The following is a 23,508-nucleotide window of genomic DNA, read 5'->3' on the forward strand; positions in this document are numbered from 1 at the left end:
GGAACAAAGTTCTGCAGGACGATTTATGAGTAAAAGTATCATTTGGTGTTGTTAATCAGTCCGAATCAACTTCACACATCTCATCCTACTTTGTGATAATAACATTCTAGTATGCCACTGCCACTGAAATCGCTGAGTAATGGAGTTAATGAAAAGTAGGTGTCAATATCCTACTTTTCTAATGTTAGGTGTGTGTTACATCCCAAGGCATAGTAACACTGTAAATGAGTATCAAGCTCCTATGCGTGTATGCAATATTTTAAATCATTTAACAACGTTCATTAAACATTAACTCCAGGCAGATATAATGTGAAATAGGAGGGGAAAACACAATGTTAGGGTTTGTTCGGTGTTTCTGTGTTTTGTTTGATTCTTTTTGTCCTCAGTTTAATTTCTGGTTTACTCTGTTTCACATCCACAACAGTAGTTGTCCTCAGTTCCCCCCACGCTTGGGCCTCAGCGCCACACTTACCTGTTGTAAATCAGTCTCAGCTGAGGTCACTTACTCGTCAGCTCCCCACAGTGTTTACGTCGTTTCAGTTTTTTTTTCATAAACCACCTTGCTGTCTGCAAGTGGGTCCTCTTCTCTCCACCAATTCATAACATACAGAGGTGCTGCCTCAGTCCACAAAGCCACTCTCGCGTCACCAGCATGGTGTTGTTATGTAATACCTCTGTTGGCTGTGGCGCAATTGGCCTTTAAATGTACCCGAGGGGACTCGGAGATATGAGCTAGAGATATATATCAGGCACGTTTTCACCGCAAGGACATACAAAGGTTCACAAACTCTTTGCTGCAAAAACAGAACACACACTGGACAGTGTAAAGTACATACAGTATATAAATATTTCTTCCAAGTGCAGTGAGTCCATTTTTCTTTTAGTTTTTGTTCCTAGGCACTTAGATTGTCACTCACTGCTAAGGATCCTCATTAGGGTGAAGGTCTACCTCCCTCCAACTTTCATCACCTCCACATTACACCATATTACACCCGTACTTACATCCTTTTTATGAGATTATAGTCTATTTCAAGATCCAGTTAAAAAATTGTATCACTTGTTTTTTAGGACTCTAAATGATATGGCGCAACCCTATCTGTCTGAACTTTTGCAGCCTTACACTCTGACCAGAGCGCTGAGCTCCACAAACTAATTACTCTGGAACATTCCCAGATGAAGGCTCAAACACAGAGGCGATGGAGCCTTTTCGGTGGTGGCCCCTAATCTGTGGAGCAGATTCCGTATAAGAGCTGCTCAGACTCTTCACGAGTTTAGAACAATGCTGAAAAACCCCGTTGTATTTTTCCCGCTTGCTTTTAGTTCTGTTTGAGTTGTTATTTGATGATTTATTGCTGATTTTAGTTCATTTGCATTTCTAATTTAGTGACTGTTGATCATATTTGTTTTGGTATACCTTATACAGCACTTTGGTCAGCTGAAGTTGTTACTAAATATGCTATAGAAATACATTTTGGCTTGACTATTCGGCTTACTTACTCGTTGGCTGTTTGTAGTTTAAGATTTTGTTATCTTTTTTAAACCGCTTCCGGTACAAATTCGTAGTACTTCAAAAACAATTACAAAGAACATATATCGTTATTTTAGTTACCCAGGACCAGCTGTCAGGAGGGCTGTCGTCTTCACTGTCGCTGCTGAAGTCTTGCTCCTCCATGAGGGTCAGGGCTCCATTTTGGATGATTTACAAATTACAAACTCATCTTTAACCACTTCAGTGGCATATGGTTAAAAAATCTCAATGCATGTAAAGAAATCCTTGAGAATATGACAAGAAATGGTCATATTAAAAAACTGCTTGAAAAGGAGTAGTTCAGTCCTCTAAGATAATTGAAGCCTCAAAAAGACGTTTGACTGCTTCCCAATCAGCGTTCTCCAAAAGCTTTATTGTCTCAGTTTGATTAGATCTCTTCAACATGGCACGAAAGCTCGTCTAGAAGATACATGTTGTGTACTTAAGAGTCTTAAATCTGTGGGATCTGTTTTGAGTGAGCAGTTACTGCGACATGGGCAAGTCTTTTAGACTAAATTTATCAACAAGTGTCTTCTTGGAATGGAGTTCTTGGAGGAAATCCGAGAGGGTCCGGGGTTGCTGGACTCTCCTGCTGCTTCAGGTGCTGATCTGACGCTACATGATAATAGAGCTATAAGTTGCTACAAGTTGACTTTTAGTCTCTTTTTAAAATATAAAAAGCTGTAATTTTCTTTTTTTTCTCCTGCACAACTCATCCGTTCTTCTTGTGACACGCTTACTGTGCCAGAAACAAAAATAAGTCCTGTGATGAGCGTGCATCACACATAAACACCTCAGAACTTCCATGTGAGGAAAGATGGAAGTAACTGAGAGCAGCAGCGTGGCCTCTTGCCGAAGGTCAAAGCTGATGTGGATATGAAGTGATATTCAATTAGGAGCTGAAGTGTCACACAGCCTGACCGTTACTTCGGTTTCACATTCAAACACGAACACACATTAGATTCAAAATGTCTTTACATTTATACACTTATAGAGGCATACAAAACTGTACATAGTGAAAGACTGCCAGGAGGGAGTGGGTTTATGTTTCTCTGACTGCTACAAATATCACCGTGCAGCCCGCGGAGCACCACCCGGAAAAAATGTTTTTGCACCAATGCCGCTTGACAATTCTCTTTTTTATACACATCGACAATAAGTAAGTACTTCTTTAAATGACACAAATCTTGCAAAAATATCATTCAAATCAGTTTTTCCATAAAAGCATACAATGTGAGACAGGCTTCCACAAAATTTTCCCCCGTAAAAATGTTCATTGCACACAAATGATGGTGTTTTCCCTTTTTTTAAAAGCTCCTCACGTTGAATGCGCATGCAAAGAAGTCAGAGCACAGGACTTGAAATATTTAAACCTGTAAACACATGGCAAGACACTGAAAAGTTGCATTTTTTTTCTCTGTTGACATCTGCGCTTACTGCATAAGTTGAGAAATGTACAAAACGATTCCTCTCTGCTTTTTTTTTTGTCATTCAAAGCTATACAATACTGTACTGGATATTTCTAATTCAGGAGTTTTTAACATATGAGTGTTATATTCATGGAGTAGTACATAGTCTTCATTAAATGTAAACAACACATCTTCTTTTACTTCTCACCTCCAAATCCTATTTCGGGTGTGTGTGTAGTCATAGGTAGTAATCAACATGGTCTATACTCTGTCTACATGTCTATGGGTGAACTGTAATACTACAAAAAACAACATAACACTAGTGCATTTCTCCTCTTTTGTGAGCAAAGCCATATCAGTCCTCACACTTTCCGGTCCCATCGTGTAGACACGCTTCAGTCAGATATGTTTTCCGGTCAGGAAGAAAAGGGGTCGGTCTTCTTTGGCGTTTGCAGTCTGGAATTCGTCACTGAGCCTGAACCTCCACTGTTCCTCAAGCTCCAGCCTGCCCACCGTCTGCCTTAATGAGCTGCGATCTGCACTGATGACACACAGGGTTGCACCTACAGGGAGGCAGACAGGAGGGAGAGAGATGGACAGTTAAACCATGACATGGAAATCCAGAGGACGGTGAGATACAATTACAACCAAACATGTTAATCATGACTCAGTGGTCAAAAATTAGAGGCGGTTTTGATGCAGCTTACTGCTGGGTCAGCCTTTTAGTCTTATTACCCGGGTTTCCATACAACCACAAAGCGGATCTAAATGTGCGAAAAATAAATGCGGATCAGACAGATCTCCACCGATTGGTTTGAAGGGAATAAGCTAGGCTGTGTAGTGGCAGTGTTGGGTGCTAGTTGTTGTAATTCAGTGGGAGAAGTAGCTGTTCTAACTGAAAACAAACTGTGAGGAGAAACAAAACAACAACTGACACGGACATTCACAAGAGGAAAAATCGGAAGAGCTCTTCTTTAGGAGTTACTGACCCTGATTATCTCTGGGAATATCGTGTCGGAATCAGGGAAGACACCAGTCAGCTACAGTCAACTGGCTCAGACTGAAAACAGCTGGTGAGCCACTTCAGTTTAATCTTTGCCAGGAAAGAGTGTGATGCGCAGCTTTTTTTTTTCTATTTCCCAGAAGAGCTTCATCCTCTTCAAACCAGGCACAAACCACCTCAAAGTGAGCGTATAAGCTTTTTGATGAATAAGTGAATTTCTTTTAAAAAAATTTCCCAGTTTCCATTCAATGTTAATTTTTTACGAGCCTTTTAAGAAACTACGAGGGCAGAAATGCCTTGAGTCATAATCAAATTGGTTATGTTGCAGCTCATGCCTTTTAACCACTCAGTCACAACATGACCACATGATAAGAACGTAACATACAACTCTTTTAGACATTAGGAATAATGCCCTACATATCACGCAAAGACTTATTTGACCTTTTCATGGGTCACCTGTAACTGTGCAACATTTTTCTGTGCTGTCTTTGGTCTACTGCTGTACCTTTAAGGAAGGTGAACTTTTTGAGGAACCCAGAAGTCACAAAGGCGTCGGCAAAACAGAGAAGGAGGCCACTGAACAGCAACCCTGTGGTGCTGATGTTGACAGAATGAGGTCTGGAACTCACAAAACACACCGTCACCTGCGGGAGGCAAGTAGAATGCTGAAATGTGGGTGTATATGAAACCATAATTATGTTCAAAAGTTGACTATCTGCCACAAGCACGGAGGCGATGATTCTATATGTCATCATCTCTTTGCCTGCATGGCCATGTGTCTGTGCAGCGTGTCTGTACCTCAGGTCCCAGGTTGAGGTAACAGTCCACGGACAGAACAGGGTGGGAGTAGTTCTTAGTGCTGAGCGGAAACAGTTTCTGGCTGGTGTGCTGGAGGTATTTTTCCAGGAGGAGTTGAGCAGGGGTGGCCAAGAAAAGGTGCTTGCTGTCTGGGGCACAGATGTATTGTGAGGGCCCCACTGAGGTGGGAACATCTGTCATCTGGAGAAATTACGTGTTGTGAGAATTTGAGAACGGGGCTCATATCAATCACAGATTTATTTATTTTTTAAATTGATATCAAAACTCAAATGCCCGTGAAAATGAATTTGTCACCAAGCTGTGTGCCTGTAAATCAACTGTTCAGACAGGTGATTCTGGATAGAGAAAAACTGTTATGACAAAAAAAAGTAAAAGCCGTGCGTAGCTTCCACATTTTTGTGTTTCTCCTCAGCAGTTTTTTTTTTTCAAATGCAACTTCTGTGCTATTTGAAATGCTTTTTCAGGCCCTACCTTGGTCTTGATGATAAACGTTCTGTATCCTCCTATGGCAATCTGCTTCTTCATGACGCTGAAGCTGTTGAACCTGCAGATAAGCAGGCCGGCACTGTGCAGTCTCAGGGTGAAGTCCACATCCTGACAGGTGAAGCGGTTCTGGTCGTACTGCACATTCTGACTCCGGTCGACATTGAGGAGGAGGAAGTCATGGAGGTGACCTCTGGAGAAGGGCTCCCACTGTTTATTACCTGGTTCAGGAGGGAAAAAAAAGAAATGGTTACAACATTACATCAGTTTATGTGTCAGAGATGTTTGCTTGCTGTGATTTTATGAAGCAGGATTCTTAATTTCTGTAAGTCATACTGATTAAAAAAGCAAAATAAAAGTCTTTTAATATTCTATCTGACTCAGCACAATTCCTACAGGTAACTTGAAGGTAAAACTGAGGGTCGTGAGGACATACAAGCTGAAATCTAAGACAATTACCAAAAGTTCAGAAACTGTCTTGTTTTGGGGTTAAACTCTGTTTTCTGTTAGGTTTTCTTAATCAGAAAGGACGATGGAAGGATGTTATATTGTACTCTGATACTGCGGCTCCTGACCTGTGTGTCCTCGGCTGCTCCACTTCCTGATGCCACATAGACCGTATTGGGCTAGATCCGGACACGCCTCCATGTGCTGTAGGACGTGTTTCAGTGACACTGCCTGCTCCACGGGACCACTAAAAACAACAATTAAAAGATGGACTTTTGTGAAACCCGGCTCCTAAAGAGATCCCACAAAACATTCTTCTTCCTTTTGAATGATGCAACAGCTATCGTATCCTTCACCTCCGCCCATCGAGCTCCACTGCGTTCCACATAACGCAGGAGTCATCAGCCAGGATGATGAAGGGCCAGACATCACCTCCGCCCTCCAAACGTCTGCTGCGCTCCAGCTCCAAGTTGTGATACGAAAGCTCTTTGATCAGGAAGTGAGCTGCGCCTGCATGAACATTTGGAGTTGGAAATGAAGATTTCAGATCTTCACGTGTCACTTTTACTGATACGCATCCCTAAATTCTGATTACTGTAGTAGCAACAAACCTATTCCAGCTCCATTGAAGACAGTGGGCAGCACCAGCATGATGTGGTTGGGCCAGTATTTCTTGTAGACAGCCATCTCATACTCTTTAACCACCAGGATATGTAGATGCGAGGCACCATCCATCGCATGGTACAGATTAAACAGTCCATGCTCGTGGTGACCTGTGGTCGGGGTGAAGATAGGACTCTTGATGGAGTCTGGGCTCTATAAAAAAAACACAAAAAACATCTTGTATGTGAATTTCACGGATATGAAAATAATAGAGAAATAATTTTTCAAAACAGTTTGAAAACGTGGCATAGAAAGATGGTTGCTATCAGAAGCTTCACCTACAGCTGAGAATCAGCGAGGAACTGCTGAGGTATAAAAAACAGGAGCTATATAGCTTTACTAATTGCACCACCTGGTGGAGTAACCAGGGTGTTGCGCTGTGGCAAACAGTGCCAATCATCACTTCAAGGCAGACTTTTTAAATTTAAAAACACCAGCGATGTCGGACTAAATTTTATAATTCATCTGTGTCCTCATTAGCTGTGGTGGTGCTGATGTAAGGAAATATAAGATTATTTGGGAGCTGGATTCGTCACGCTGCATAGAGTGACAACTCTGGGGAAATGCTGTAGAAAAGGTGGACATGCTCAAGATTGGGTGAGTCGGGTTTCAGTGATGAAGGACATACCCATTCAGAGGTGAGAGGGAGCCGCATACTCTCCAACTGGCCACCTGGTTGGCTGAAGCTGAAGTAGTGCTCTTTGGACTTTGGGATGATGAAGTAGAGCTGGATGTCTTCTCCAAGAAGTAGATGGGTGAAGGTGAAGGCATGCAGCGTTGACTCGTATATCTGAATTATAGTTGGAGATGTCTCACATTTACATTTCAGAAGCAGATTGAGTGTCATTTCTCACACTGCTTGCAAACATTGTTTGTTTGTATGTACTGCGCTCACCTGGTATCTGGGGTTGAAACCCAAATACTGATGGCACTGCTCACAGTGATGATAGGTGTTGTAAGCTGCATACTTGGACAACTTAATCCTAGCTGTCCGCCTGCGTAGGTACACATCCTCCTGTCGCACAGGGTTTCCTTGATGACACAAAAGAAAGACGAGACCAGATTACAGCTAAAGAGCTTCCAGGGAAATGTCCTTATTTGCTCTGGCAAGTAAAAAACAGCTCTGGTGTTGGTATATTGTGTCTGTTTTTCTCAGTGTGCTTACCCTCAACACTTGGTATAAATCCAGGGCAGTATACAATGCTGATGTCGTCATACTTGGCATCATGGATGATGTAGTCAAAGGGCATGGTCTTCATGATATCTGTGGTGGGCCAGGGAGCATTGGGTGGGTGGTACTGCACCCCTTCTGCCTGCACGTCTAAATATACAACTTTATTTAAGTGTATGCATTCGATATGAGCTGACAGTGTTAAGAAGATACAGAAGATGATGAGAACACCTTATCAGGACACATTCTGTCAAATGCTACTGATGCAATCACATGATCTTACAAACTGCCACTGACAATGAAAATTCAGAAAAATAATCTGAGTCTTGCTTTTACAAAAAAGTTCACCATAATTAACACGAAGCAGCTAAGAACTGCAACAAATTTACTGACTGCAGTTGATGTCTTCCTCATCGTAGATATCAACCTCCATAAGCCTGATCAGCATGCGAGACAGGATTCCCAGGAAGTGCAAGTATGCTCCTGTTTTACCCACCTGACCATGGAAAGAAAAACAAGGGGAAGATGTGACAGTGTTGAATTCATTTACAACTTCACTGTCAGCGTGTGAATAGAAGCTCCTCTGAATTTCAGGGGGAGCCACTGCGAAGGTATAATCATCGCTAATCATCCAGTTTGTCAACCCAACTGCTCTGATTCATATGGCCTCGCAAGATTTACCGAAATCTCAGCCTATTTGCATTCTTAAACACAAGTGATACAATCAAATAGAATTCAAATCAAACCATTTTGTACAAGCTACAAATGACAAAGATACAGCTGCTCTACACACACAAACAGAGAATGGTAATTTCCTAGCCGAGAGCCAAACACACTTTTTATAGCTTCTCGGGAAGAAACAAGGCTTAAACATGGCAAAGAAATGTTTACAGGCAAAATACAAAAGGTGAATGAATAAATAACGTTTTAAAGCCAGAACGTGTGCTTCAGTCTGATTAAAAGACAGACTGACAATACCTGCGGGGGTCCACTGAGCAGCAGCCTGCGGGGGTGAAAGTTGTCGCTTCGTCCTTCGGTGCGATTGCTGCTGTCCATGTGATACGATCGAGGGACCGTCCACTGACGGTAATACAGTGACTGCTCTGTGCATGTCATCATTTTACTCAGCAAAGGCCTGTACAAACAAAGGCATTGGTTCATATTAACGTTTACCGTAATGGTTTTGATTTCAGGGTTTGGTTACACCTCAAGGACACCTGTGCACGGTTGTGAACAAAGGGTGAAATAGACAGTATTAGTTTATATATTATTACAGATGGACAGTCTCTAATAATATACAAAAAAGTTACTTTACTTTACTTTAAAAGTTCATTTACCTGAAGCTGCTGGCCCACGCAACTGATATGTGTGGCAAGAATGAGGAAAATCGTGGAAGTCCGCTGCTGTCACTGGCTGTGATGATGTCATAGAGGGCACGAGGAAGGAGCACACAAGGCGGGCGACTCACTCCTCGCACCCACGAGCAGCTCAGATGAGGAGAGGGGGCTCTCGGAGATGAGGAGCTAGATGAGGCGGATTTGGAGGGAATTTGCGACTGGGAAAGAGGATGGAGCTGGGTGGGGGTTTGAGTGTGAGGTTGAGAATTAGGTTGGGATAATGACTGAATTTGACTTTGAGGCTGAGACTGCAGCTGCGAGGTCGCCTGGGCCTGAGGATAACTTTGAAGCACAGGTTGGTGTTGGGGAAGAGGGGACGTTCGAGCATATGGATAAGGCTGAGGTGAGGGCAGGGGCTGAAGCTGAGTCTGTGATTTTGAGGGAGACTGTATTGTGTCCAAGGTTCCTTTCGGGACATTTGGAGAAATGGCGCTTCGAGCCGAGGGGGGCTCGACACCCCCACTTTCTGGGCCCGATGGGAGCGGCTGGCTCGATGGCAGAGGGGAGTCTCCTGGAAATGAAGAGGAAAGACAAAAAACATTTTTTAAATAAATGACTAAATCGGCTGAGGTTAATTGATCAGCTTCTTCCAGGTCTAATCTCACTGTTCTCTTGTCCCTCCTCTTCTTCGTTGTCAGTGCTGCTGAGTTTTTCAGCATCACTTTCAATCACGTCGCTTCCTGGTCCAGGGTTGTGTGGTGGTCGTGACTCTGCCTTCACTAGGTAAGCCGCCAGTCCCAGCTCTTGTTCAAGAGTGGTGCGGTGCAGGTAGGAGCAGCTTATCACCCGAAGGTCGCAATACTTCAGCGACCTGCAAGCAAAGTCATTTCAGCGTTTAAACTCCAAGTGACGTTATTTCACCTTCTTTTGTAAGAAACAATGTGGTTGCACTGTTTGATTAAGCAGTCTGTCTTTTTGTTCAAAAGTCAGGAAATGATGTTCAAACTCAGTGTGTGCACCTGGGCAGTGATTCCCCCAGTGGCTCTGCCCCTGACAGGATCAGGATGCAGGGAAGGGCCTCCAGCTCTAAGTAGGTATGAGGGACCCACTCAGCATCCTGGATCTTCAACCAAGTCTGAAGAACATACGCACCCACACACACACACACACACACACAAGAAAAAAAAAAGGTACACACATGTAAGATAACCTATCCATAAAATCATTTATTTCGTTTCGGCAAGTTTAATGTAAATCCTGATTCACTGAAAACGCAGTGACGTGTTTCGCCCTTCAACGGCTACAAACCCAGCTACCATCCCACCTTGATCTGATCAGTGAAAGTCCGTCCAATCGTCAGAGCTTGACTGGGATTCCCCAGTATGATTTCAAAATTCTCCTCCAGGCCCAGCTGCTTCCTCACTGTGGACAGCCGTCGGTGGGCCCACGATGCCAGAGCCAAAGAGGGGATCCGCAGCAGGACCATGTGGCCATGATGGGCGGGACACTGCTGAGCAGCTGTAAGCAGGGATTGAACAATTTCCATGGTCTCCACAGAGGTGTGCTTGTGGAGATTATGGGAGCTGCTGATTCTGCCAGATGCCGCCATCAGAGCTACACAGTAGTGCTGGATCAAAACTATAGTTCGGATCACAGCACTGTGCAGCTTTGGAAACCTGGAAACAAGAAAAAGGATTATTGCATGGTCTTCCTGCTGCATTTTTTGCATAATTCATAGCTCATTTTTACGAGTTGAATGTTTCAGTGATTGAGCATACTGTACGAGGGTGTGGTACCTTTCTTCCAGGGTAGATGCCATGCTTTCAAAGGAGGAATCAGAACGCATCAGAGGCAGGCTGCTTCCTGAGCGAGTGGACTCTAAAAGCTCTGACACGCCAAAATATCGCATCCTCTCATGATAGAGATCCACATCCTGCACACACATGCATCCACAGAGCTATTTCTACGGGTTGCATCAAAAAGACAGCATCTGTCATAAATACTGTAGAGTTTCGACATACATTACTGAATGCAGAAGGCCAGTGTATCTCGTTGTAGGGGCTAATACGAGTGCACTGTGTCTGGAGAGCAAAGGGGAACGAGGTGACATGGAGAATCAGGATGTTAGCAGCATCTTTCACCTGTCGTGAGTTTAACAGCTGATCCACCAGACCCAAACCACTGTCTGAGCGGCTGCAGGAGGAGCTGAGTCAGGGAAGGACAGAGAAACACAACTGATTGCTCTGCTTTTGTTGTATCAGATCATCATGCTGACGGGGCTGAAGGAATGCGAACACGTTAGTAGTTGAAATTTTCATATATTTTGTGCAAACCTGCAAATGTCCCAGTGGGCGTGGTCATGAACCAGGATGTAGAGAGTGTAGGATTTCCTGTGTGCTTCCTGAAGGAGGTTGTCAATTCGAGCCTTAGCACTCTGGTCCATCTTGACCACATAACGTTCAGCGTCTTGTTGAGACACACACTCCTGCTCTAAACCACCAAGCTCCCGAAGAACACCTGAGACACACAACGCACCGGAAAGGTGCAGGTCAACTTTATAACGCCTCATGTACCACACAGCACAAACATTCAAACACTATTACTGCACTTAAAGGTAAATCGTAATTATGTTTGCTGAAAAAAATCTTCAGATGACTAACCAGAGCTCCAGAGTTGGAGGACAGTCTGTTGGTAAGCGACCTCCGAGGGCGGGACAAGGATGAGGAAGCTGATCCTGTCAAAGGAGCCAAGGTCCAGGTTCTGTGTACTGGAGTCAGCGATAGCGCAGACGTGGGAGAGCAGCTTTCTAGCCACGGCTAGCTGGATAGGACGAACCTCGTGCCATTCAACAGAATACTCTACGAACATACACAATCACAAAGTCCTTTAAAAGTCTTCCAAATACAAACTGCTGAAAAGGCAAAATGAAGAAAAATACAATAAAATTGAGATTAAAACCAAAAGAGGATTCTTCTTCGAAAGTTCACTCTGGAACCGAACTTACCTGAGCACTTGTCTTTGGGACTTGGAGCTGTTTCTTTGGGACTGGGTGCATCTTTTGAACCTTGTATATGCAAATCTTTTGGACTCTGTGTTTCTTTGGGGCTTTGTGAATTTTTACAACTCCTCTCATCAGCGGATTCCTGGCTGCTGGATAGGGGAGATGCCTCGTTTGTGTCAACACTGGCACTGTCCAGAAGGGAATCCATATCACCATCTGAGAAAAAGAAAGCCACTCAACATGTCAGTGAATGATAACTAAAACTAAATTCAGCATGCTAGATAAACATACCAAAGACAGTGAGACTCACCTTGCCCGAGGGAATTGCAGTAGTGAATCAGTTCCTGGGCAACACCTGCGGAGAGCTGGAGGTTGATTTCTTTCAGTCCTTCACTAGGGGAAAACATACTCTCTGCTAAGGCACGACACTGGTGTTTACCTGCAAAACAGGCAAACAGATACGATGGGTTACAATCAGTTCTATTACAATCAAGTCTCCTTGGCAACGTCATCACAGCCTCACTTTGCACTTTAGGAAAATAAAGCTCCCACCTGTAACTACCACACAGGACTGTGTCTCCTGACCCGGTGAAGTCACAATGATGACCACATAGTTGGTGTTTTTAAGCCGCCCGTCCATCAACCTGCTAAAGGTTTTCTGGAGGCCCTGAGACAAAGATCGGACTTCTTCCCCGAACACTACAACCCCCTCTCCACAGGACGATGCAGCCAGCTGAGCGAGCCAGGGAAGCTGGCTGGGGGTGAGGGGTTGTTGGCTCTGCGGCGGTAAAGAGAGATGCTGGGGGAGCCCAGGCAGGGTAGAGGGGGTCTGGAGACAATAAAATGTAAGAATTTGGTCATTTCAGTTAGGCTCTTATCACCAGTGTCTTTTTTTTTGTATAATAAGTTGAATGAAGAGGATATCAATGAATGTCTCACCGTGCAAAATAGCTTGAGCTCAAGTGAAATGCTTTTTTTTTTGTCTTAAGTGCTAAAAGATTAAACATAAATCATGTCTGACCTCAATGCCATAGTGCCTCCCTTGGGTCCCTGCTGTTTGAGCCTGCTGGAACTGTCTGATCTCACTCAGGTGGGACTCCCTCCATGATCTCATGAATATCTGTTCGAGGTCCTGAATCAGAGGAACCTGCTCAGACCCTGGAATAAAAGGTAAAACAATGACGTAAAAACTTGCCATGTGGTGAATATGTTATTCTATGTTTAGAGTTTTATTGAATAAGTTTTGCAATATATTTTTTTCCACATATACTTTACTACCAGGTCGAGTATGAAGCCGTTATTTTTTGTCTTAGATTTACATAAAAGCCACCACATTGTACTCCTGGAGGATTACGGAATTTTGGAGGAAGACTTTATGCTGACCTAGCTGAACGAGGTAGTAAACGGTGAGCAGAATCTGCATCTCTGTGGAGAGTGGCTGAATAGGTGATGGTCCATAGTGCTGGTACACTCTGGGGAGGGTTTGTGAGCTCAGGTAACAACTCTGGAGCAGAGAACTGACGAGCACTTCAGTCACATTGCCCGTCAGATGAGGAAGAGGTCCGTGACCTGCGTAAATGAAAGGCACAGGAAATAGAAAAGATTTTTGCGTGGTGCTGTGAAAGGCAGATAGGGGATTAATAAAGAAAGAAGAGTTGACAGCTGACACGTAGGATTGGGAAAGGGGGAGCGGAGGGGATTGAGAGACTAAGGAACCCCCGCGGGTGTAGTGTGACCTCTGGCCTGTGTGAAAAAATCTGCCTGAAACTGCCATCTGTTGAGTTGTGACTAAAAAACTCACCTGTTACATGCCTGAGAACTGTCAGTACTGACAGATGGGTGCAAAACAATTACCAAACTAGAGTTAGTCACACTGATCCGATTGACTTCAGCTGTGGGCCACACTTGTGTGTCTGTGGGGTTTCCTGAGAGTCCACTGACAATATAAATACAATTCTAACCTTTAAATATGACAGGCTGCAGTCTGCAATGGTTTAGCAGCTGATCAGGCACCGTGACAGACAGCTCTGGGGGGGGGAGTGGGGTTGAGGACCCCTGGGATGAACTCTGCACAGATGCAGTCTCTAGATACACAACGTAAACAAGCAGAGAATGAGATTTACATGAATTTACGCAATGAATCACAAGTGCACAAAAAATATCTTGTCATATTTTGAATAATCAAATAGTTTTTAGTATACCTCTATTTAGCATTTCTTTTCCCTTCTTTGTACCTGATCTGGCTCCATTGGTGATGACAGAAGACACTGATAGCGTTGATGAGGCTAATGACGATGGTGGCGACTTCACAGTGCTCTCTGGCACACTGTTGGCAGACGATTCAGGCGACCAGCCCTTGTGCCTCTTTTTAGGGGGGCCGGCATTTGGATGTGGTCCTGCGGGATAAAAGAAAATGAACGGATAAAAAAAATCAGGAAAAAATAAACAAGGCCTCAGTGTAGATTATATTTTAACAATACGGCACTAACTATTTTTGGTTTCTTGTTTTTTCTTTCTTTTTTTCTGCTTTTTTTTTCGAACTGCTCTGAGGTTGCTGCTCTTGCTTTAAAGCACGTGAGTCGCTTTTCTCATTCTAATACATCACAAATTAACACATACGCCACAGAATGTTTTAGGAAGGACCTCTGTGGATACAGTATTGCAAAAGAGCTGTATTTTAGTCATGCAGTTATTTGTCTTTCCCTCTCAAGTATCTGTTGAAATGCAGCAATAATGGAGACATATAAAGGGTCCACTTGTTAAAAGGGCAATGAAAAAGCAACACTGACAGGAAGGAAGCTTTTCATTCAGAGCGAAAGAAGGGGAAAAAAAAGATGAGACAGAGAGGGATTTTTACAACCCCGGTTTATAGAGGAGACAGACTGAGGGAGAGGGAGGGAGAAAGACAGACAGAGACAGAAGAGAAAAGAGGAGTAGAAGTTTAGGGCCCCACGTGTTGCCAAATGAAAGCCGGGAAAACAAAGGGCAACCCCCCAACACACAATGTAGCTGGCTAGCTCCTGTGTAGCGGGAGTGTTATACACCTACACCTACACACACACACACACACACACACACACACACACGCAGAAGTGTGAAGACATCAAGCGGAGGGCTTTAATGACAACAGACACAAATTGATCATGTTTACATGCATACAAGGGACCAAATAACAGACGCTTTTGTAATATATTGCATAAGTAATCAGATTTCCGTGCAAACTAAGACCGCATTTTTGAACAGTGGTGGCATACTAAAGAAAGTTATAGTCAAGAGAACAAATTATGTCCTTGCAAGAAGATTAAAGGATAACAAAGTCATGTCAGTGTGCTTAAATAAGATGCTTCATTTCCACCATTAACACAACGTTTGAACATTTATAGAGCTATTTGCCTTCTTTGAGAGGGGTACAGGTTTCTTATCCAATTTCTCACCTATCCCAAATGATGGTACCACACAAACTAATTCTCCACAGAGTCAGGAATTATTTCCCTGCACATGCATCGGCGTGCCGTTTATTGGTTGTGCCACGTGTGGTTCAAAATGTTGCTAATTTGCATTAGCTTATAACTCACAAATGTATGTCTGTCTGTCACATGTCATATGATAAGCTTATGATAACAAGACGGAATAAAGGGCTGTGTTCACCAGTGTGCAAACTTTGTACCTGTAGCTGAGGGTCTCCAAGGCCCTGCCTGATTTAAAGGGGGCTGAGCTGTTGAAGGAACAGCATGGCTCCCATTTATCAGCGTGTGGGGAACATCAGCAGCCTGTGGCTCTGCATGTGACCCTGCCGTTTACGCACAGAAAAGACAAAGATGAATTATTAACATAAAAAAATGTGAACAATTAAGTGAACTACTTCTGTGATTAACAATTCATAGTCTCTCTCCACCAGTGCTTGTTTAAATTAAATGCATTCTGACTCAATACAAATGTCTGAACTGACAATAATGCTATTCGGCTTTGTGCTCAAACTACACCTTGTGTCTGTCTGACACCACAGATGTAACACCAGCCGATTTGTGTTTTCAGCAAGAACTCTTAAAGTGTGGCTGAATGTGTGTGTGTGTGTGTTTTCTGTAACCTGTGTGGCAGCCAGGGATGTGTGATGGGTGAGTCAATGCCAGGTTTGGTGGCTGTTCATCAGATGTCAGGTGGCCCTCTGGGAGACTGGACCTTATCTGTCTCATCCTACCATCTGAAACAATGCAAGAAGAAGTAAGTCATAAACCCCGACAGCAGAGGAAGGAAACAAGCGAAGGTAAACGACTGGAATGGAAAGAATTTTCCTGAAAGGAAAGGCCTGGGAAAATACTTTTGCTTAGGCAGTAGGTAAGATAAGTCCACCGATTTGCCACTAACATGACCCTCATGCACAGGATTCAGCTTAGATCAGTCAGTGCTCAGGAAAAAAGCTCAATCAGCTGGCATGTTTTTTGTATATATTCCAGTTGCTCAATATCAACATGTTGGCTCGCTTTTAAAAGAGGATTTAGATATCACCAGGAATGTCTTTTTTTTTATCTGTTTTGCACTGAACTCCTGAGCCTCAGTCTTTCCCTCCCAAACTACAGTTTTAACAGATTAAGAAGTAAGCAGAGATAAAGGAGGGAAAATATAACACATTTAGAAGACACGATGGTGATAACCTTTCATACCACTACAGCTTAATGTGTCACCTCCTGCCTGTGGCCTCTGTGTACACTCTGTAGTCTCACCTTTCACCCCTGCATGAGGCTGTGCAGCCGGTCCATCAGGTCCCTCCCATACACTCATAGCTTTGCAATCAACACAAGTCAGACTTTTAGACAGCAAAGAAACTAAAATGTTGATTGTTTTCAGTCAAAGCTGTGTAAAAAATGCAGGGGGAGCAGAGTTTGACTAACACCTGACTCTCCAAAAAATGTTGTTTCTTTCACGTGGCGCAGCTGTCAGTATCGTCGTCGAAAGAAGTAACGCCGCGCACCTATTTACACACACACAACAGACTGGCTGCTTTGTAAAAATAATGACAGCTGATCTTTTTGCCTTCACATCTACACCCACAATTCATCAGTTCTTCTCTTTTTTTGCCAGTACAGTATTATCCTTATAAATAACCAAACTATATATCATGCCAAGCACTTAACGGCAGAAACGGATCAAAGATTCATAAGTGAGCTGAATGTGTGCGCGTGACAAATTGGAATCTGATCACAGACAAACCAGGCATATTGCTCTGAAATTCTCCACCTTCTCACAGAGGCAGCAACTCTGTGTCTTACCATTTCCCCTCCAGCAGATGGGAGCCCCTTTGACCAGGATGCCCTGGTTGTTTCTGCACAGATGGTACTTCAAGTACTTCTGTTTCTTGGGCTGGGTGCTGAGCTTCAGGTTAATGTGGTTGGAGAACTCTGTGAAATAGCGGAAACCTTTTTCTCCACAGCCCATACAGTTTCCCGAGAAGCCTGGAAGAACACAGAGAAAAAAACAGTTCTGTCCATCCCACAACTAACTGTGTGAGCAAAAAACATCTTCTTTTTTTAAGTCTCCTGCCTCACCGAGCAGGGCGTTGAGACCCCGTTCGTCTGGCAGGAAGCGACGGTCCACGGCACAGACCAGCAGGTTGTCAGGGAGGGAGGGGGACTTTACCCCAACTAGCATGAGCCCGGGTGGAACATCCAAGGGATCCGATGCAAGTGAGGACAAACGCAGGTCTTTACCGGCCTGACAAAAGCCTGTTAGGAAGACAAGACGTGGACAGGATATTTTCACAAAGTATCCTTGAAACATTTGAATTATTTTGCCTGTTTTCAGATTTGTTACGATCACATGTATGTATGTACGTCTACATGCCATCTGTGGTGCAGCACCCCTCGGGTGGCAGTTTCATCTGGTAGGGCGTCGGCGGGCTGTTGGACTCTGAGCCTTCTTCATCTTCTTCATCATCGTTCTCTGTGCGGCCTGTTGGAGGCACAGACAAAACATCCCGTTCCGAGGGGTGAAAATAATGTTAAGAAAAGCTTTAAAGGGATATTTATGTTCAAGGCAAAGCGAGGGGAGGATGATGAAAGGACGAAATTACAATGTGGATCATAAAGCAATCCGCATTCATGCAACTCACCATCTTGTGCCAATGTCTGCTCTGTCTCAAGATATAGCTGTGAGAAGACGGGTCGAGGCACGATGGTGTTCGATCTCAGTGATGCCTCGATGGAGTTATGGAGGACCTCCTCGAAGCGCGTGGTCCGCAGCTGGCCCGCGTAAGAGTTCCCCATTTGACGCCCTGCAAAAACGAAGCAGCCACAAATTGGGCTTTTTCACAATGACCATTTACAAAAACTGAAAGTCATGCTTTGGTCTTTTCTGATACAGCAAATACCGATTTAGAGGTCTTTCCATTACCCACTATAAGTTTTAGTAGAACTTTCGGTTTAGTTCTTTGGAAAGAAATGACAAAAAAAAAAACTCTCCTGTGGTGACTTCTACAAAAAAAAAAGACCAAGAAGGAAGAGGAAAGGGCGGACAGAAGAAGAAGAAAAAACAAAACAAAACAAAACATGCTTTGTGTCGAAACTCTCTGGTGGTAAAATGTCTTGCATTCAATAGACAAAAAATAAATCAAAAAGTAAAAATTAAAATAAAAAAATCAAACTCAGAGGCACCTCTACTCAGACAGACGCACACACGCTCCGATCTGCAAAGGCTTAAACTGTGGTTACTAGGAGATGGCATCCGTCCAAACAATGTCATCTAAAATCAGCTGCACTGACAGTGTCAGGACACCCTGACCTAGACACAACTCCCTCTCTCTGTTTTTCCAACTCTCTCTCCAAGTGCATCACTCTGTTTCTCTCCCTCACTCGCTTCTCAGCCCCCGTTTAAAAGATCAGATTTTATTCGTGTTTTTTTAAAACGCACACCAAAAACAGTAATACAAAGTTTCACAAGAACTGAAACACTGTCAAAGAGGAAGACAACCAAATGTGTCGCAGAGGGGAACAAACTGGTTCAGAGTGGAGGGAATCCAACAATGAGGTTGGATTGTAAACACCAGCTTAATGCTCTTTCTCCGAACCTTTGACTGCCCATATGCTGGCAGAGGCTACACGTGACTGACTTACAAACCCGGCAACATGAGACTTACTGGTCGGTCAGCAAGCTGAGGCTCAGCTTAATGTAAATATGAAGGTATGTTGATGAATGTCCGATATTGATGCTTTAATTTACAAATCCAGCTCTCCATTTTGTGGCAGCAAAAGCATTTACACTTGCCATTTCACTCAGAAGGTGGAAAAAAACCAAAGAAAACCTTTTGTGGCCTGGCTCACCATCCTTAAGCAAACAGCATCTGACCAGAAGCCGATCGAGCATTGGAAATCCTTACTTGGAGTCTTTTAACAACAACAGTGAATCTTATCAGTTGTGCTACACCAAGGTTATGTTGCACATCCAGCTGTGCAATGGACGATTAGAATGGCTTCTTTTTGATCAAATGGATTATTATTAAATCAGACCTTAGATATTAGAAGAACAGCATTAAATATAAAAAAAAGCTTGTTTCTTTCATTAAAAATAACTGCAGAAGCCCTGAAAAGACCAAATGTATTTCTTCCCGTATCATTTACAAGCTTTTTTAATTTATTCTGCAACTGGTTAAAACCGTACCACAACATAGCCAGCAGTTGCACTGGTTCAGATGCTCGTCTCTCTGTGGCTAAATGGAGCTCTGATGGGGATGTCAATGGGCCACGATTTCTTTCAGCTTTACATTCTCCTTTACAAACTCAGGCTGGAGATGAAAACACACCTTGCCAGCCACCTTCTGACTCCACACTTTCATATGTAAAGAAGGAGCGCCGACTTTTAGGGCCTTGCACCTTGTAGAGAGACACAAAGCCCTGTCATAACACAGCCGGCGCTGAGAGGAAGCAATCACACCTTCTGCCAAGAGAGCACACTGATCTTTTTACAACCAATGGAGAGAGGAGACAGGGAGGGAAATAGAAATAGAAACGAGATGAAGCAGAACAGTATATTCCACTTTTTTAACCAAGAAGTCCTACAGCTCTGAGCAAATAAACACATGAAAGTGACCTGTCTTTAGCAAGGAGTTCTCTAAATCTCCAAATGAGCTGTTACGGTAGAACATCAACTAAAATGTCATGCATCACAGACAGATGCAACTACGTGCGTGTCAGCCACCGTGTTTCAAAATCTGAGAGTTCGAAACGCACACAGAGAAAAAAAACAAAACCTTGCATGGATTGGTAATATTCAGTCCAAATACCCATCTTTATCTCTTTAATCTCCGGGTGCACATTTACTTTTACTGTGTGACAGATTCTGCATTCCTGACTAAACCCAAGAGACCCGCAACACACAAAAGGAGGACATTCTGCAGAGATGACAGAAATAAGCCGTAAGTAAAACTTTTAAGGGAGCTTTGTTGATCTTTTCTCCTCCCACCCCCCTCCTTCCCTCTCCTTGACATGGAAGTGGGAGATCCTTTCATCCCCCCTCACTTCTTCTTGTCTTTCTACCTCTCTTTCACCCTAGGGAGAGAGACACTATTGTGGTGTTTTATGACCTCTTGAACCCCATTCCAACCACCGTCAAACACACACAACCCTGCTGTTCGAATCCCTTGAAAGTATGAGCAACATGCAATCCACACACTATACTACAATCTAATACTTGCCTGCTAGGTATTTTAACAGGATTTAGACCTTCTTTTCTTTTGGGGGGGGGGTATTACTCATTGAACATGTAAAATTGGATGTAGTCGACATCACATAACAAACAAAGCGAGATCTCTTCTTAAATCCGATAAAATCAGTTGACCGCTACACACGCTGCAGTTAAACAATAATTGTATTTCCTGGTGTGCGACAAAACATTTATCTCAACACTGAGTTCTGGCCACTGCAGCTCCGTTCAGTCCTATTATGCCCGGCTCAACCGCCTGCTAACCTATGCAAACACGCATATAATCTCTGTTTTGAGGGAATGGATAAATTAGTTTGAGGGATATCTCATGACTGCAAGGTCAAAGGTGAGTCCAGATAACAATGTTTAAGTAGGACTTTGATGTGGCCTATACTTCCACAGTCTCACACAAGCACATATACGTAGGCACTCACACACGCTCTCCCATGGTCTCCAGCTCAGGCGACACAAAAGGCTTGTCTTGAGAAGGGATGGAGGTGAGAGGTCAGCCTGGGAGAGGTCAGATAAGAACCCCAGGCTTTTTCTCTGTTTTGTGTGGGACTGGTACCCACATACCAGTCCCACACAAAACCATGCAGCATCCCTGCTATTCTCTTCCTTTATGTTCAGCCTGACACGCGTTGTCTCCACATAAACATGTACTCAACACGCGCAGCCGTGATTGAGAAATAAACGCATGCACACAAATATGTCCAGGAAGATGCGTGCGATGGGGCTATCAGCAGAAAGAAACTGCTGAATGGAGATCCTGAATCTGCGTTTACCTGTTCGTTAAGGAAGGCAAAACAATGTTCTCAAAAGTCTCGGACTTCATGACTGTCTGTGGACATCTGCTCGTGTGCGCGTGAGCATGTGTGTGCGTGTGTGTGCCTGTGTGCGTGTGTGAGAAAGAGATAAGATAATGAGGCAAAGGAATGTCGAGCAGTGTCAGCTGGCCACTGCAGCATCTATTTCAGCTCTGAAAAAGCAGATTCAAACTTCCAGTCGTGCAGATGTTCCTGCGAGCCACAGCTAAAAGCACACGCAAAGTGTTTTAAACACGGCAGTGGACCCTGAGATGGGAGCGTCACTGACCAGTGACCCGCAGCAAATGCTTTCATTCACCGTTTGCTCAACAGACACTGGATCTATGGCCAAGCAGTCAACTGGTCAGGCAACCTTTCAGCGACACATCCACACACACTCATCCACTCAGCTTACCATCACCTCCAGCCATCAATCTCCAATCACTGAAAGCCTACAGACGATTGTTTTCCATGATCTTTTCATCAAAGGTGTACCATCTATATCAATTCAGTTTGCAAGGCATATTATAGTCCAAGCCTTTTATATTCAGTCTATTTATAACATAAAAAAAAAACGGTCAGCTATAGTGAGACAATACCAGCAACACCGTGTGCCTTCTGCGGCTCACATACCGAACACGATATATTTCCACCTCACTGCATGTTCAGCGTCTGCCTCTGCCTGTAACTTTGCTATCTCAACGAATGTCCTTGAACAGTTTTTGTGTCTTCTGCTCTCTCTCGCTTGCATAACTCCTGGGACACTTGTATTGTCTACAGGCATGAATATCTGGCTTGACGTTTACCTTGGTGTGTTTTAAATCATTTCAGCTGCAAGATGTCATACAAACCTCAACAGGAACCGGAGCAAAAACACAGTCCCCCCATCACGATGACTAACATTCAGCTTCGTTTGAGAGATTTATATAATGGACCAAGCACAAGTTTTACTGAGTTCAGATGTGAAATGTTAACGCACACAACTCTGTGTCAAAGTTTGCAAGAAGCAGCATCTACACACTGTGTACACACACATTTTAACTAATAACAGCAACAACAAAAAAATGAATAAATAAATATAAATAATAAATAAATGACAGAATACAAATTAAACTTATTTGGTTTCCAGCAAAAACGGAAATTTAAACAAATATGAAAAAAAAAACTTTCCAAGACACCTGTTTTTGTTTGTTTCAAAAGAAAGAAAGAAAGAAAGAAAGAAGGATGACAGCAGTTTAGTATATTTGGTTCACTCTACTTAGAAACTGCAGTCGAAATCTTAACTCATGGAAACAGCAGTCTTAGCAGATCACGTTCAATAAAAGCCAAGCATAGCTTATTACGTGTTTACAAGCTAACAAGGGTTTTAGGGAGCGCTTTTTTTCTCGGCTAAAAGGTTATTTTGAGGGGGACATTTTGTGGATAGCTGAGTTTGAAGGTACATCCTCAATCTCCACATTACAGGGTAGAGGCACTCAAAGAAAACCAGAACAAAGTGCGGACACGATACAATACCAAAAGTTTTACAGCAAAACAGAGTGATTTGTACGCCAAACGGCACAGCTCCTCAGGTCATTTCCCATTCAAAACAACGTTGGCAGCGATTATTTCCTTTGTGTTAACAGCATCAGCAACAACTGATCTGGAAGTGTGAGGGTCACCTTTCCATCAACCAGAAGTGAGGGCAGGTAATGCGCTCCTGCACACTGTGAAACCAAACAGGCAAAGGCAAGCGCTGGACGGACTTACCTCTGCAATGCAGTCGGAGAAGCCGAACAACTAGTTTTCACGGAAGGCTAGCAAGCGTGCTGACACCATATCACCGGCGCGAGACCTACAGTGGGACAGTGTTGGGTGTCGCGCGTGTCATCACCTCTGATCCGCCGCGAGGTCCCTCCCCCATTCCACCGCAACAATGGTACGGTCCGGGCGGCTCACTTCGTTTTACCACTTTGTGCTCGCTTTTGTTGAAAAAAAAAAGGGGGAAAAGTGTTTTGCCGCTGATTAATTATGAAGACAATGTAACAGCACAACTGTGGAAATAAATGTTGATGTCAGCCGTATCATGTATTCATACTTCAGACACCACCTCTGAAGAAAAGAAAAGAAAAGAAAAGAAAACTTCGAAATGAGTTAGTTTATTTCTCAGT

At 43.6% G+C, this 23,508-nt stretch overlaps 1 protein-coding gene across 1 annotated transcript; it reads right to left on the reverse strand.

The window, feature by feature from the left end:
- Positions 1-2,524: 2,524 nt before the first annotated feature.
- Positions 2,525-18,121, reverse strand: greb1 (growth regulating estrogen receptor binding 1). The gene is made up of 33 exons (XM_075471591.1): positions 17,968-18,121; positions 17,700-17,807; positions 17,405-17,581; positions 17,129-17,311; positions 15,949-16,062; positions 15,529-15,651; positions 14,096-14,257; positions 13,823-13,945; positions 13,245-13,430; positions 12,883-13,019; positions 12,414-12,690; positions 12,172-12,300; positions 11,865-12,077; positions 11,521-11,718; positions 11,194-11,377; positions 10,882-11,065; positions 10,657-10,793; positions 10,185-10,536; positions 9,880-9,995; positions 9,526-9,731; positions 8,861-9,431; positions 8,502-8,658; positions 7,917-8,019; positions 7,518-7,673; positions 7,248-7,384; positions 6,981-7,142; positions 6,301-6,505; positions 6,046-6,199; positions 5,818-5,936; positions 5,231-5,463; positions 4,739-4,939; positions 4,446-4,584; positions 2,525-3,500 (listed from the first exon to the last, which is right to left on the reverse strand). The coding sequence occupies exons 1-33, from the start codon at positions 18,119-18,121 to the stop codon at positions 3,337-3,339; spliced, it is 5,964 nt and encodes a 1,987-aa protein (XP_075327706.1). The 3' UTR covers positions 2,525-3,336.
- Between the last annotated feature and the right edge of the window lie 5,387 nt (positions 18,122-23,508).

The sequence above is a fragment of the Odontesthes bonariensis genome, chromosome 1, assembly GCF_027942865.1.
Source record: "Odontesthes bonariensis isolate fOdoBon6 chromosome 1, fOdoBon6.hap1, whole genome shotgun sequence".
Lineage (NCBI taxonomy): Eukaryota > Metazoa > Chordata > Actinopteri > Atheriniformes > Atherinopsidae > Odontesthes > Odontesthes bonariensis.

What these genes read in the sequence shown, in the direction of transcription:
- greb1 (XM_075471591.1), bottom strand. Translation starts at nt 18,121, where the DNA reads ATGGGGAACTCTTACGCGGGCCAGCTGCGGACCACGCGCTTCGAGGAG. An exon ending in CATCCCTGGCTGCCACACAG is followed by an intron (nt 15,652 to 15,948) that starts GTTACAGAAAAC and finishes CGTAAACGGCAG; the next exon opens with GGTCACATGCAGAGCCACAG. An exon ending in TGCTCAGTGGACCCCCGCAG is followed by an intron (nt 8,020 to 8,501) that starts GTATTGTCAGTC and finishes TTCCATGGTCAG; the next exon opens with GTGGGTAAAACAGGAGCATA.